Source organism: Amyelois transitella, chromosome 5 (assembly GCF_032362555.1).
Source record: "Amyelois transitella isolate CPQ chromosome 5, ilAmyTran1.1, whole genome shotgun sequence".
Lineage (NCBI taxonomy): Eukaryota > Metazoa > Arthropoda > Insecta > Lepidoptera > Pyralidae > Amyelois > Amyelois transitella.
In genome coordinates, this window is record NC_083508.1 from 9,657,493 (window position 1) to 9,674,124 (window position 16,632).

The 16,632-nt window shown below is 33.2% G+C and overlaps 2 protein-coding genes across 3 annotated transcripts; one reads left to right on the forward strand and one right to left on the reverse strand.

Moving 5' to 3' along the window:
- Positions 1–7,116: 7,116 nt before the first annotated feature.
- On the reverse strand, positions 7,117–11,737 carry LOC106134494 (U4/U6 small nuclear ribonucleoprotein Prp31). The gene is made up of 9 exons (XM_013334558.2): positions 11,390–11,737; positions 10,934–11,069; positions 10,427–10,631; positions 9,950–10,092; positions 9,457–9,641; positions 9,025–9,165; positions 8,568–8,717; positions 7,990–8,214; positions 7,117–7,315 (listed from the first exon to the last, which is right to left on the reverse strand). The coding sequence occupies exons 1-9, from the start codon at positions 11,591–11,593 to the stop codon at positions 7,205–7,207; spliced, it is 1,500 nt and encodes a 499-aa protein (XP_013190012.1). The 5' UTR covers positions 11,594–11,737; the 3' UTR covers positions 7,117–7,204.
- A 723-nt stretch (positions 11,738–12,460) lies between these two features.
- Positions 12,461–16,573, forward strand: LOC106134491 (probable nuclear transport factor 2). 2 transcript variants are annotated; one of them, XM_013334554.2, is made up of 5 exons: positions 12,461–12,714; positions 13,527–13,598; positions 13,849–13,947; positions 14,904–15,036; positions 16,112–16,573. In XM_013334554.2, the coding sequence occupies exons 1-4, from the start codon at positions 12,607–12,609 to the stop codon at positions 15,012–15,014; spliced, it is 390 nt and encodes a 129-aa protein (XP_013190008.1). In that variant the 5' UTR covers positions 12,461–12,606; the 3' UTR covers positions 15,015–15,036; positions 16,112–16,573. The 2 variants fall into 2 exon arrangements, with proteins under 2 accessions (XP_013190008.1, XP_013190007.1); XM_013334553.2 differs by lacking the exon at positions 14,904–15,036 and having other exon boundaries at positions 12,469–12,714.
- Positions 16,574–16,632: the final 59 nt, after the last annotated feature.

Consider the following 16,632-nt stretch of genomic DNA (forward strand, 5'->3'; position numbering starts at 1 on the left):
GCCGATTCCTTGCCTGTTTCAAAACAATGGTAAGAGTTTAAGAAGAGAAAAATAAGTCCAATTCCGGTCTATTTTTTCTTATGACCACCACACGACATGTTTCCGTAATTCATTGTTGTCTGTCTGATCGAGACCAATTTCTCATGAACGCCGCCAGCTATTTCCTTAAGGTTTTTGATATAAATTTTACCTGGAAGATCGTGGTATCTACCTCGATTTTTTCTTTAATACAATAATTGAGCAGAGGCATTGTAAATATAATCAAGATAATATACTTTGCACTAAAATTCTCAATACATATTTGTACTCATCTCTTTCGATATCTTTAAAGGTTCAATTATATAAGATCAAATTAAATAAATATATGCAATGCAAACCAAACGGGTGTGTCCACTGTGTGTGAAATAAGTTTTTTCTGTTTTCATAATATTCTGATATCACCTACGCCTATTCCACACAATAGGTATTTACACCAATTAAGAGTAAGCACATTGTCATTACCACTAATTACAATATTGTACTACTAATCACAAGAAGTCAAGAAGTTGTGATTAGTAGTACAATAAGGTATTTTTTTCTTATTGTAAATTAATGTTATATAATGCAACAAAAAGTATAAGTCGTATTACATATGTTTCTCGTCCTAACATGTCACATCTTGCTTTCCTCAGTCCCGACACTACACATGATTTGCCACACTCTTTTAATTTGTATAGTAAAAAATACATAGTAGAATCTCCCAACCAAACAGCGCACGTTCACTCGCTCTTTGTGACCTAGGCATTCCTATAAATTTCAGATGTCAGCGGCTGTTACGAGGCCGTAACGCAACGGAACGACTCCATAAACTGTATTGGCGAGCCTTTATGCCTTTAATGAGGCTCTCACGACCGCCTCTCACCTGTCACCACTTCATCCTGAAGTCTGCAAGCTCTGTCAATCAGAAAATCTTGAATAGCTACAAGAGAAAACACGCTACAGATTTTCATTATTCATAAGAGGTAGGTGTAACTTTTCATTTTGTCACAGTAATATTGCTATGACGATTATGACACAACTTTCTTGGGTGACAAATTCTCATCTAGGCTTAAAAATTTGAAAATGTTATAATCATGTTTAATGTTTGAGATTCCTTACCATGTTACTTTTATTATAAAAATTACAAGTTATTCTAAAAATGTTATTTTGAGACAAGTGCCTGTCATAGTTACATGTATGTAATATTATCCAACTTGTAGAGCAGTCTGCGACCCCATTGTATGTGGGCGTGTAAGTTTCTCATGCTCTCAAAATAACAATGGTGACGACACACTATTATTAAATAATATCTGTGCTGTCGCCTGAGTTAGAAATTGTTAAACGATGATATTGATCTCAGAGATAGCTAAATTAGTTACCAATGAAAAGCTTTAAACATAAGACAAACTATTAACAGTTCCAATATAAAAATTGAAACAAAACCTTAACCTGTCTAAAATAGCAAATAAACTCTATTATTTTATCGTCAATGTATCCAGCTACTTACCTAACAAGGTATTTTAACTTAGAATCATAGCTTTTAAATAAAATACCTACTTTTTTATTCTAAGTTTAGTTTCTTCTCATAACAAAAGCATTGCCGGCAAAATATGAATGGAACTGTCAAACCGCCGCCTTTATTGTGTTCTTTGCAATAGTGAATGGTGTATGCAAGACGATTAACCCATACTTGTCGTGCTGGCTTGACAGATAAGCTTGCGGCTAGCTTATAGCTACGTTGCTGGACGACCGTTTGATTAGTTTGAAAAATCGCTGACTCAAGTAAAAATAGACACAGATTTACAGGCAGTTAGAGTGGGCTGGAACATATTATTACCACTAGCTATTAAGGTCGAATTTATTGAAACTCAAACACATCATTAAGCCATAAAGCGGGCGTGCCTTTCAGTCTTATCAAGACTGTTGGTTGTTTCTACCCCACAAAAGATATAAACGTGACTATATGTATGTATGTAGCTATAAAGATAACCAAACCCTAAGTAGGCGTCCAGTAAAAAACAAGATGTGTTGCACCACTTAAATTTTTAATTTATGTAAACTATAACCAAAGCTAACGTGAATTTCACACAGGTACCTGATAATCATAGGTATACTAACACTCATAGTCTAATGTCCATTCAATCAGACAAGGCTCTCAGTTTTGCTTACTAGGTATAAGTTCTATTAAGGTATACCTTTTAGTAATTGTGCGCTAGTATACCTATATAGCTTACAGTACATTTACAATTTCTCTTCATAAATTGAGTATGGATGATACCTATTCATATAACTTTTATATCTCACTTTAGCTTCAAAAGATCCGCTGTACTTAATATATACGCAAGAATTCACCGTAATCAATTTAAGTTCAGATAAACCATAATCAAAGGTGGCAGAGAGAATAAAATAATAGTCTTTACAAGACTGTTGGCTCTGTCTACCCCGCAAGGAATATAGACGTGATTATATGGATATGTATATATGTATCATAGAACGCATAGAAGGTAGGTCGATATTTGCATTCGGTTTACATCATTGACCCTGGGATTATGCAAATATGTTGAGGTTAACACATGGCAGGTAGGCTTTGTCGTATCTTCTACTTATATCTGGCTCATGCCGAAGCTACCATTAAACCATAAGTATCTTGACCACCAAACAAGTTTTCTTTGGAGAAGTAATTTGTATGCAATGTCGGGTTGCTCACCTTTCACCGGACATCGTTGTATGAAAGTACCTTAAACCTAGATGAAATTTACTATTGGTTGCGTCTGTAATAGAACCAGACCAATAACATGATGATATCAACATACATAAAATCAACCCTCATTTCTAAAGGGATAGGCAGAGTCCATCTTTCCACTTGCCACGATCCCTGAATACTTCTTTTGCTTAATCCACATTCATAATTCTCTTTATGCCAAGATGTCTCAAAACCTAAATCAGTTTATTACAGATCAGTGACATAAGGTATCTTTTATTATGTAGTATCAAATAGAAAAGAACTTTTATCAATTTTAAACATAACACGAAGAAACGTTCTACACGCGATTAGATGTTTAATGAAAGAAATTTATAGCGTTAGGTTATAATTTTTAGTTGTTTATGCGACACACTGTCGAAAACGAGAGGCCTGATTATAAATTTTGATATAAGTATAACTATTAGGTGATTTGCAGATAATTTAAAGAAAATATTTTATAGCGCCATCGGGGGTAATGCGATCTAAGACAGTGAAAAGTTGCTAAGTTTATTTGCTGTTCCGGTTAAAAAGAAAAAAAATAAACTTATAGGACTTTTAAGAACCATTTCTACGCTTCATAAGTTGTGGTTCTTAAATTTAGAAAGAAGTCTCAAGTAAAACGGAAAAATCAGGCTACGGTGATTTACGTTATAGACATTTTCTAATAGATCTTACGATAACTTTAAAACATTTTAACACCTTAACTAAGGTACCAAAGAGTTGTAGGTTGTAGATAAAAAATATGTCTTATAAAAGTTCTCATGCTCTCCATCGAAGCTCGGAGAATATCTCCAAAAGGATCTTAAGAGCTGTGTGTCTCCTGAGTGCGGTGCAGCAAAGCAATTGAGGCCAACACAATCGCTCGAACATCAACCGCCCGGTTCCGGTCTATTTGCGACGCGCGAAAAACCGCGGAACGCTTACTATGCCCATTTGAAATTCTATCTCTCGACCTGATATAGTTATGGTCATGGGGCAGTGAAATAGCCCAGCTGTCTGCATAGAAAAAGAAATCGGAGGTGTTAGGCAGAAAATGACAAAGAGCCAATTTTTGGAAGACGTTGCAAAAGAACATGATGAATATTTCTTTTTTCCCGAAAAAAAGGTTAATTGTTTTCATAGATCTCTTCTTCCGCTGGGGTTACATTTCCATTTTATTGCACTAGGGATTCGCACTGTCTTCATGAGGTAGGTACCTATGAAGATGCGTTCCTATAAATTGAGTAATAAAATATAATACCTAACTAAATGATAGTAAAAACTGCATCAAACTCAACTTAGTTAAGATTTTAACTTAGGTAGGTAAATAAGAGAAAAAGGTTCTTTAAGAAAACTTGATTATCGTTAAAGTTACGATAATTTATGCTACTTTAATTAAGTAGATAGTAACTTGTATTCATAATCATATGGCGTAGGTTAAGTCATGGATTTCCGGTAATCCATACCGACCGCCTGTTGGACGCTGGTAATTGCCTACAACTTCCTACATTTATCCGGTTATTAGATAGAGATGTCAGCTTCGGTTATATCTTATGTGTTGCGTTAAAATATTATGATGAGGATATAGCATGTAGCTTATATGTAGGTACCTCGGCTGTCTGCCATTAAAATGGCGTAACTTATATACAGGTGTGAACCTTATTTATTTAATTCACAAAGTAATCTTTTTATTCTTTAGGCTGTATTTAAATTCTTAGTGTTTTCTTCTTAAATGTATTATTCCTTACTGTTACAGCAGTAAGAGTACTTACTTATTTATAGATATACCTACAATACTTACAAATATTACTGTCATCAATGTTTTACAGCTTTTCGTCATTTCGGGCAAAATAGATAATTATTGTTTTTGATTTATTATTTTACTGCAGTCATTGCCTGAGCAAGACTACTTTTCCTCTCCATACATTTTTCCTATTGCGTTGCCGATGGATGGACAAAGCTATAGCTATTCACATATATATTATAATAAATGCTTAACACCTCTTCTTTTTTCACATGCCTATCTTTAAAAAATGTTTATATATCTTTACAGTGGTATGCCAACAGTGCCAACACCATACCATCATGTTTCTTTTTTGGCACATTTAAAAGTCGTCAACAACACAAAGATAAAAGATAGGACTCTCGTACTTAGTAGGTACATTAAACTTTTGAAATTAAAAAAATCGACTAGGTTTGTGCATTAAACGTAAAAATGGATGCAGACAACTGACTTAGGATGAAGTACCTAAAGCTTTATTTAATTGTAGCAAGCAATAGATTTTTAGCTATCTTGGACCATTTTAATAATCTGATCTTAATGTGCACAGCTACGCTAACTTGATTTTTTATTCATATTACATTTAGTAATCAGCACGTTGCGCATACAAATTACAATTCTTGAAAACAACGGGCTATAAGCGATACCGCAATTTCGAACCGTGAATCTTCTCATTAGTGCCTCGATCGATTATAATTACAATCCAGAGTAATAAAGCTTGTTTTGTAGAAAAGTGTGCAACCATGAGATATGTATACCTAACGTCACCATTTTTTTTGCGCCAGAGCGGGACGCTTATGGAATTTTGTACATAAGTAAATAAAAGATATACTATATACTTAATATATAAGTTAGTTATAAATAATTATCTATACATATAATAAAACAGTAAAAATATTTTGTCTGTACATTCAGTATTTTTGACTGACTGTTCTCGTCAGCGAGATTTGAGTGAAATGTTGATATAAAATAAGTATAAAAATTTGGTTTTATTGCAAAAGCGGGACATTTTTGCTCTCGCTGGGGACAGCAGGACAGCCAGCCTGAAAGCGGGACAATCCCGCCGAAAGCGGGATGTATGGTAACTTTATGTATACCACGAAATAAATTACTGCCGGTTAAACCAATTATCATGTAGGTACGCTCCCGTCACATTGTACATACTAAAATTAAATAACTTTTGAAAAGCGTACATTTTCCTCTGCGAAAGTTACCTAATTATTAATTTCGAAATATAAAGTAATATTGTTAATAACTAACAGGTTCTTCTGCACTTGATGAGCTGTCTCTGAATTGGCATAATACTGTCTTGATACTTAGGTTAAAAATGAAACTTGCGTGGAAATTTTAAAATTATATAAATTTTGTGCTGTCGCTAACATATAAGTATGTATATCAGTAAAGGTTTCATTACAGACGTTTTTGTTTATGAAAACATCTTTCTTTCATGAAAACTTTTCTGATGGACAACGTTCACTCTATGAGATATTCACTCTAAGTTTATACGGGTAAAATAATTAACAAGATCCGATTTCATTAATCGTTATGTCAGTAATTGTGTTACGAATACCGCACTTTATGGAATTCAAGCCGGACCCTGGTTGGGAATTGTTAGTACCTATATTTGCCATAGTTATTAACAGCATATGAGTATATTATTCAATAGAAAAAAACATCCAAAAATACTTACGAAAATATATTTAAAAAATGCCACCAGATTGCCGGATTGATTAACATGTACGTGTTTACGTAAATAGATATACTATTCCCGTGAGAATTTCCAGCAAAAGAGTTATGTTACTTCTGAATGCCTATTTTATCTCTGTGCTAAATTTAACCAAAATCGGTGTAGAAGTTTTTGTGTTATGAACAAAAATAAAATTATTTTCTCTTAGAATGAATATGAATAAATAACACGATTGAAATCGGGTTAGGCAAGTAAAATATAATTTATGTTAAGCTAATTTAAAAAAAAGAATATTAAAAATTTTTGAACTTCACTTAATATATTAATGTTTTCAACTAAGAATTTGAGTATGTGGTGTGTTACCTTCAATGGTTTGCACGTTTAGCAATTAAATTTATCATATGTATTAGATTGTATATCATGTTTCAATGTAGCAAGCAATGGTCTACCAAATAAATAAAATAAAAAAAATATAATAATTCAATATAAATATCTAAAACATTTTCATGAATAAAATCTTATTGCCTTAAAGTTAAATTTATCTTATGTTTGTAAGAACATATATTTACAATAAAATAGTCTGATATCTAATCTAATAACTGACCGATCTATACTTAAAAGAAATAAATATAAAAATTGTTTGTACTCGCAATATGCGAAAATTTGACTCCGATTTGACTGCAACTTTTTTCAGATGTAGTATAATAATTATAGAAGTTACATACATACAATCACGTCTATATACTTGCAAAACATAACCCTCATTCTTGAAAAGACTGTTCAGCTTTTTGGCTCATCTATATAACCTTATTATTCAGTTTTGAGTACAAAAGTATCTAAACATAAAAAAAACAAACCAGTACTACTGTACCAGTAGGTTAAAGTTATTGTGAAATAAAAACAAAAGAGTGCTTAATTACTAAATTTATTTTTAAATTATATCTGTATCAATCTTATTTCTTCCAAATACTGAAATCTGTCATGACGGTACAAAGCATTAAGTGGTCTTCTTCCCCACTGAGAGAAAACCGGAGGTGTTGGAGAAATATTTGGCATTAGCTTCATTGACGCGAGTTTCTGCCGCTTGGGGATTTACTATTTCCAAACCCTGAAACAAAGAATAAAAACTACGTTATGGAAAGTAGTCACTAGAAAACAACGCCATTTTATGTATGGAAGTGGCGACCGGATGGTCATGGTGAAATAGTTATATTTATATAGAACCTTATTTTTATACAAAAATAGCCCAAAATAACATTTTTCAACTGTTCTTGTGCCTTATAAAAACAAATTAATTTATCAATTGCATGATAAAAATAGATGAATGCGCACGACGCAAAAGTATGTGCACATATATTTCCATTAACAGTATTTACTTAAATAAAACATTAATACAGAAATGAATTTCATTTTCATAATTGTTTGTATAAATGTATTATTAAGAAAATTATATTATATAAATACATACATACATATATTCACGCCCTTGCGGGGTAGACAGAGCCAACAGTCTTGAAAACACTGATTGGCCACGGTCAGCTGTTTAGCTTAATAGAATTGAGAAGGTAGAATTGAGATTATTTGAATCTCTCTAACCCATCGGCTAAATAAAGAATCCCAAGTTAATAAGCCTATCCCTTAGTCCTACCTTAACGACATCTATGGGAAATAGATGGAGTAGTCCTATTCTTTTTCAATTGGTGCCGGAAACCACACGACACAACGGTATAAATAAATGTCAATACTCAGTATCAATGTATTATTTTAGTAATCAAAACCAACCTGTAACGGAGTGAAGGCCACAGAAGACGCCGTGCCGGACACCTGTCTCCTTATACTAGTAGCGCCCCCATACTGCTGTTGCTTCTGCAGATTCTTCTGCAAGGTCTTGCTGATGCGCACTTTCGTCTTCTCATCGATTTGTGGCAACCTCACACGGCCTGTGCTGGATTTGCCAATAGTACCGCGAGTATAGCCCAGGTCTTCTTGGTATGCGTCATCTTCGATCTGCGTGAAAAGTCATTATTTAAAATACCGATAAGAATATATAAGCCATTTTTGCCGTGCTTTTATAATACATATATAATATATATATAAGGAAATAGCACTTACGCTTCATATAAAAGATCTTAAAATAGATATTGGACTAAGCAACTAGTAATCAATATTCCCAAAGCAAGTTCATAAAAATTAGTAGTAAATATTGTAATAATATCAGATGTTAGCTTCAAATTAATTTATATTGAAAAATTTGTCAGTATTTACGTTCGGATGTTTGTAATAAAATATTGATAGGAGGGAGATAGAAAGATAAGTTGTCGCCATTCCGAGTCGACAAAAGGACAACACGTTACACTCACGTCAGCGAAGTTAAGCCTGTTCGCGTTCTTTCTAAACTCTGTCATGGCGTAGCGTTCCTTCATCTTGCGCACGCGCTTGCCGCCGCGCTTCTTGCGACTCTGCTCAATCGGCTTCGGGAGTGGTTTTACGAACTTCACCGGAGGGGGTTCCTGTACATAAATAATAAAGTTGGCTTTATTTAGGGTACCCAGAAGCTATTTCTAGCCAATAAGCAGTAAGATACGAGATAGCATAAGATCCATCTGCCTGATCAAAATTTTGGGGGATTTTGAGGCAGATGTCCTTATCTCACTCCATTGCAAAGCAATCCAGTCAAATAGCATCTCATCCGCATGTCCCAGACAAAGTCGTAAATATTTATGGGCATAGTCGATCAACTCTTTCGATAACCACAGAAAAAAAATTACAATTCCAAAGTGATTCCATACGACATTGTAAGTAATTAATTCTGTTTACCTGTAATTTGTCCAGTTTCTTCTCAATGCCTTCCCGCAGCTGTCTTCCAATATGGCCGTCCGTGCTCGAGTGAGAGGCGTCCACGCGGGCAGCGAGCGTCAGTTTAGTTGATACTAGCTTGGCTGCTTTGTACCTCAGCTCCTTTAAACCAAAAAGAGGTTTTTATTAAAACATATTTAATAATAATTGGATTCTAAAGAATTATTACTTTTTTAGGCTATCAGAGCGCGCCGTTTGAACTGGCCGCTATTATGATTTTAAGTTGTACTTGTAATAAAGTCGTTATTTTATTGTGTTATTCGGATTGATTCGGCGGTAGGTGCGCTTTTCTACGCCGTCGATTTATAAATATGGTAGTACTGTAACTAAGTCAAAATTTAATGATTCTACACTTTTTTTCGTCATTGGAAATTATTAGGCAATAGTACTTACAGGGGGCGTATCTTGTACAATTTGCGAGAAATAAATAAAGCCAGTGTGTGGCAAGGCTGCCGCCTGGGAGAATCCTGACAGGGTTTTCTTTTGTTGTCCAAGGGGAAGGACATTGCAAGCAGGCATTTTGGATAGTTTAGAAAGACCCCCAGCCACACCCAGGATTTTTGCTGCTGTGGACGCACCTAGAAAAATATAAAAAAAAGCATTATTCCAGTTTAAGAAACTCTAAATCATAAGGAAACTTAAAACTTAGAGTCATATTTAAACAACATGCAGCCTTCCGAGTCTTGTGAATTGTATTTAGCTCGGTATATATTTTAGTATAGGATTTAAATTAATAATCCAGTTAAGAAATATCGCAACATGGAACAAGAATAAATAAGAATTAATTTTTTATACTTATTTTAGTAAGATTATAAATAGAAATTCACAAACAAAATGAAGACTCTCAAAGGAAGCAAATTCTATGATAAATGAATTATTGTCTTACCGACTATAGCTGTAATATTTGGTGCAATGAATGTCATTCTACTTTCAACATATTCATATATTTTTGACTTGTAGTTGTTCAGCTCGGCAGCCATGTCACATGCTTCGTATATTTCTTGCAACTCTTTTTCACTCAACCGTTTTCTAAAACAATAATCAGGTGAATTGTTTAACTGGTAAATTGTTGTGAGGTATTCCAACTTGGTCAAAAGGTTCCTGGAATTTCATTTTGTGCTTTTTGCTAAAGTTTAATGTGACTATCATTTTGTTATCTTGTATGTTGCACATCTTGGCAACCTTAATAAAAGTAAAAATTTTTATCAAGATTTTAACTTTGAATACTTCTTTTACTACCTGTTTTTTTTTCATGAATATAAATAATTGTTTAATGATTTCACAGATAATATATAATAATGAATATAGCAATAATCATAAAAGGTTATTTAAAAATCTTAGCCTGATATTTTCTTTAACTCACCCTTGTGTTGTAGATGCTGTTACGGATACTATCATGATAGTAGCTTGTGTAAGGAAACTCTGAAGGATTTCATTATTTTTAGCCTGGTCCAGATCATTTCCAAGTTCCTTCACACTCCGAATGTATTCCAACGGAGTAACAATCAACGAATCTAGCTCCGGAAAACGTTTTTGATATTTATCACGTACAAATCTGTGAATAATAGCTGAAAAATATTAAAGGCACTATGTTCTTATACTCAATCATATCACATTTATATAGTATATGAAGCTATGAAAATGTGTGCTATAAAGTTGGCTGATAGAAACATGACAACAACTGTTTTATGTAAATTAAAACTGCACAGGGATTGTTTATACATGACCTTCTGTGTATGTAGAGCTTAATAAAGATTATTTATATGGTATTATTTTTATATTGTGAAAGAGTAGGAAGCTGCATCACACATATACATTTAAAAGCAAAAGAAATAAACAAGCAACCGAAGGTTACAATACAAATACCCACCAATTTCACCATCAATCTCCACAGCTATGTTGTTGGCTTCAACAATCAACTGGTATTCAGGATCAGATTCCATTAAACCTGTCACTTCAATTTTATTTCGATTGTTACCAACATTTTGTTCAATTTCTGTTATTACCTGGAAGTTGAAAGAAAAGTTACAAGCATTCATCACATCTTTTTCCCGGAGAGGTAGGCAGAGACTACATCTTTCCACTTGCCACGAAAAGTCTTTTCCACTTCCCTGCATATTTCTTTAATTATATATTATTCATGGTAATATAAATGCATGAAATTTTCCTAACACAAGAAAATTCAACGGTATATTTCGAAGTTATTATTGCTATTTGGCAAAGAAAACGCGTGAGAAGGGAAGGACTATTACACTATACTAAAACAGATAGTAGATGAAATGAAACAAATTGTACATAACCTAAAATAAACTGTTTAAAACCTTACTCTTTTCAGCCGATCAGAATCTCTTAACTTCGCTAATTCTCTAATGGAAACATTTTTTATTTCTTCCTCTTTGGGTATAACTGGATAAGGAACAGCAAATTCGTGAGACGCTTCATTTGTTGAAGTTTTACTCTCGATTGCGGCTTCAAGTTCACCATCATCATTTTCTTCTAAATCCGCTAATAATTCGTCTGCCAAAGACATTTCGGCAAAATTATTGCTTAGACTTTAAGTTGTATCTTTCTATCTTAAAGTTTACAATCTTTAAAACACGTAAAAAAACAATGAAAGATGAATGCACAAAGTAAATAAAGCTATTAATACTGTGATGAATGAAAGCAAACAAACACTGATTGTCTGAAGAAACTGTTCTAAATTTATTATATAAATGAACTGACTGCAGTCAACGTCAATCAATCTGACACTTGTAACTATGACATTGACGATTTGTCTATGGTCATACTCGCGTCTAGATAGTCTTTGACGTTGATCTACATTGTCTATGACATTTGACTCTATACCATAAACAATCAGGGTTCCTATCTATGTTATTACCCTATAGCTTAGAAAATTTAAACTTCAGAAGTGTCAATAACGAGAGAATTTGTTAGTAATAATTTCAATTAGATAAAACGTTAATCGCCTAGCCTATCACTATATTAATATCAATTAGTCACTAACCCATACAGCTGAACGTGGCCTTTCAGTGTTTTCAGGACTTTGCGCCTCTATCGTGACCTTATAACTGGACTATCTGATCAGCAAATATTTTATAGTGCGAATACTTTGCTGTTTCGCTGAAATTTTGTGTTATCCACTGACTTGAATAATACAATCAGAAATTTAATTGTAACAAAAACGCACTTTGTGCTTTTTTCTGTTTATTTTTGCAATTAAAATCAGTAGAGTATGTTCTAAAATTCGCTTTCAAAGGGAAGTGGTTTAATTGCCCACTCTCATGCTAATATCAGTGCTATCAAATCTATACTTTGAAATGTTAATACCTATCTATTGCCGTCGCCATTAAAATATAGTCATTTAGGTCTGTTTAGTTTTGACTCTTGGAGAATTTGCATCATTGAAGTTGGCAACCTTAATCTATTGCCATTTTCTGATTTTTTCTTTGTGAAAGGTATCAAGAGGCTCAAAAGGCCTAAATTTTAAACGCTATAAAGTGAATTCAGTTCGTAGTGATATTTAAAACAAATTTCAGCCAAATGGCACTCAACCCACAGTACGATGCTATCGGAAAAGGATTCGTGCAGCAATATTACGCTTTGTTCGACGATCCGGCGTCACGAGCAAGCTTAGCAAATATGTACAACGTGAGTATTTGAGCAGTTTTTCGTATAATTTAATTTAATTCCTTAAATATCAAATAGCAATTTTGAGGTTCATTAGAAATTAAAATATCTGTGAACCTGTGAGTCAATATTTTAGGTTAGTTTAGCTGAGATACTCCCGCCGAAAATATTGCAATATGAATCACAATAGCTATGACTTATTAACTACGTCGTTGATTTTGTTACCTTCTTCATCTCATCTTCACAATACTAAAAGTTTTGTGGACTCCCAACACCATTATTAAAGGATTACTTAAGATATTTTTTATCCTATGCAATGCTATATTCGTGTCAAGATAAAATAAAAAAAAAATTAAAACCCTCAATTTGGCTTGTTGTCATAAGTAAAAATAATATCAGGCAACTACTAACATTTATTTCAGGAAACTATAATAATATATAACTAATGCCTACCTATGAAGAGTTACAACTTATAATGTTAATTATCTACTTTAGCATTTTCCAGTGAAAATCTTGTCATTGTTATATTACAAAATATTCATATTAGAATTCATAACAATTCAATTTTCTAATTTATGCTGTGTGGTTCTCAGTGAAAGGCGACTTAGAGATAGGCTTATGAACTTGGAATTCTTATAGGTTGTGTCACTATTTGAATCTCAATTCTAACATTAAGCCTTACAGCTGAATGTGGCCTGTCAGTCCTTAAAAACTGCTGGCTCTGTCTACCCAGCAAGTGATATAGATAGAATTATATGAATTAATTAATTTCCATAAATTCTGATAGTACTAGAAAATTATTATTTAATAACCATTTATTATCATATTTCTAGGTTGAGACATCTTTTATGACCTTTGAAGGAGTACAAATACAAGGTGCAGCTAAGATAATGGAAAAGTTAAATGTAAGTAACAATTGAACCTACATTTGTCATCATGACAAATATTTTTTTTAATAAACCCACCTGATAATGCATTGTCCAGTAATAAATATGTGAAATAGACATTTTCTTAATGCCTTATCAGACCTGATTAGCAAATTTATTATAGAAATACAAGTAGATTTTGCAGTATTTGCAGGTATTATGTTGTTGACTTTTTTTCACTGCCCTGTTGTATTTTTTGTACCTAAAAAAGTCATTCTAATTGTTTCAGGCATTAACTTTCCAAAAAATTGGTAGATTAATAACATCAGTGGACTCACAACCAATGTTTGATGGAGGAGTTCTAATTAATGTACTCGGCAGATTGCAGGTGGGCATACTCATATTATTAATACATTACTAGCTTAAGTTGTTCTAGCATAAGGTCAAGTGTACCCGAAACTCATTAAGTGATTTATGAATGTGGATTAAGCAAAAAAAGTATGCAGTGATTGTGGCAAGTGGAAAGATGTCTCTGCCTACCCTTCTGAGGAAAAGGTTCAATTTTATGTATATGTAATATGATAATTCCACGGTTTTACTTGTGTTAAAATTTTGGTTTGTTTGTTATACTGTTGTATTATGGTATATTTCTGTAAAGACCCTTTTAAATTAGTTCAATAGTTGTTGGATGAAAAAGTTTCAAACACATGCTGGTCACAAAATTTTGCATATTAAAATGTATTGAGTTGTGAATCATCATATAAGCACATCACACTGACTAGTTGGAAGCAGCCTCATTGCAAAATTTATTTTTGCAAATTTAGTAAGGAATCTATGAGTGATAGATCAACTTATTCATTGATCACACATAAAGTTATTCAAAGTGTAGAGAAGAGTTGTTTATAAATATGCAGAAAACCGTTACTATGTTCTTCTGATGAATCATCATTAGATAATGCTGAAATGAAAGTATGCAATGCAGCCATAGATATTTTAGGATTTACTGGTCTAGCTAAAGTTATATTTAGGAGAAAATGTATCCCTTTTTTGAATTATCTTTAACACACACACATAATCACGTCTATATCCCTTGCGGAGTAGACAGAGCCAACAGTCTTGAAGAAACCAATCGGCCACATTCATTCTTCTTTGAGACGATGGGCAAGCAACCTGTCACTATTTTAATCCCAATTTCATCATTAAGCCAAACAGCTGAATGTGGCCATTATCTCTTCCGTCTATTGTATTGTGACTTGTAACAAAATATTACATTTTATTTATTAAGCTAAAAATACTTTGAACATATTGTTTAGGTTGTTTATAATAATGTTACATTTGTAACAGACAGATGACGACCAACCGCACGGCTACCTCCAAACGTTTGTTTTGAAGCCAATAGGAAACTCATTCTATGTAGAGCATGACATATTCAGGCTGGCACTACATGACGTTTAAATTGTCTTACAACATTGGCAGAGTAAGATATTATAGTGATAACGCACCGTTTTATATCCCTTGCTTGCCTGCAACCACTTGTGCCTAACAATTAAAATATAACATTTTCAGTACTAATGAAACCTGATTAAGTTAGTAGTTAAGCAAAACAATATTAATTTAGCTTGTATAGGTTTGTTGTAAGGTATATATAAAAATATAGGATGTTTTTTCAACTATCTTAACTAAATGCAAAAATGCGTGGATATTCTATCAATATTGCGCTAGGACTTCTTGCGAGTGCCCATAGACTATGGTAACTGCAAACCATTGAAAAACTTAGTATGGAATGCTTTCGGTACGCTAGATGATCCATCTGCAGTTCACGATGATTATATTTAATGCTTGTATGGATTATCTATCTGGCACTGCATCCATCTATATTTACTTTTTAATTTCTTATTTGGTAACATGGCTCAGGCATAATATCTACTTTATATCACACATGTTTAATCAGCATAGTCTTTCATGAATATCACCACTATGTTTAGTACTTACTAATCTATTATTTTTAAATAATTGTAATGTCTGCTCATTGCTTGTTATCAATTAATGAGTTTAATGGTTTCTTGTTTTATTTTGCGTCTTTAGATAACGCGCGTGGTAAAGATTTAATTCAGTCTTGCAATTAGGTTGCCCAGCATGGTGTATACGAGATTTTGTAAATATTAGATATTTTACATTCAAAGTTCTACAAATTAAGTACGAATATTTTATTGGTATATTAACTGGACGAGCAAACACACCGTGAGAAAACCTCTTCAGGCAACAGAATGTGTCACCATGGTACAATAGGTCAGGGGTTAACTGTGTGACAGGGGTCAGATCATAATGAATTCTATGGATCAGACGGCAGTCGCTTCACTGTTACTTTTATTTTACTGTGACACAGACACTGAACTTATTAGCCAGTCCATAAAATATTTGTGCTTTATTATGCGAACTATATCCTAAAAACATTTACATAAGTAGTGCCTATGTTTTAAGTATTGTGTACATAATTCCATAATTGTACCTATGTTGTAGACCCCAAATAATGTTGTTAATTCTTTTTCCAGTGTGACGAAGATCCTCCACACCCGTACATGCAGACTTTCGTATTGAAGCCACTCGGAGAATCATTCTTTGTCCAACATGACATATTCCGCCTCGGCATCCACGACGTAGCCTAACTTTAATCATCACACCTCCAAACAAGGTCATACGTAATGTGTGATCAACGCTGTAATAAATCTTGTTTTGGTTAACTAGGTATAAGTAACGAATTGAATGAATTGCCTAAATTCAGCTTGTAAAACAGGAAGGTGGTGATCTCAATGTATTGATCATACACGTGACGTGAACAACTCGAAGCCTTATTGAAAGTTTATGTAATATTTCTAATATTTCTTCACACTACATAAATCAGTAATCCCGTATTTTTTTTTGGCTTCTAAGACGGCTTTAGTTAAAATAACGGCGGATTTTTTTTTCAGTTACATGTATACATACATTTTATAAAATAAATATAATTTTATAATCTTGTGTCTGTATGTTATTTATCTCCTGTTCAATTTATTGCTTATTTAATTCTTCTAGT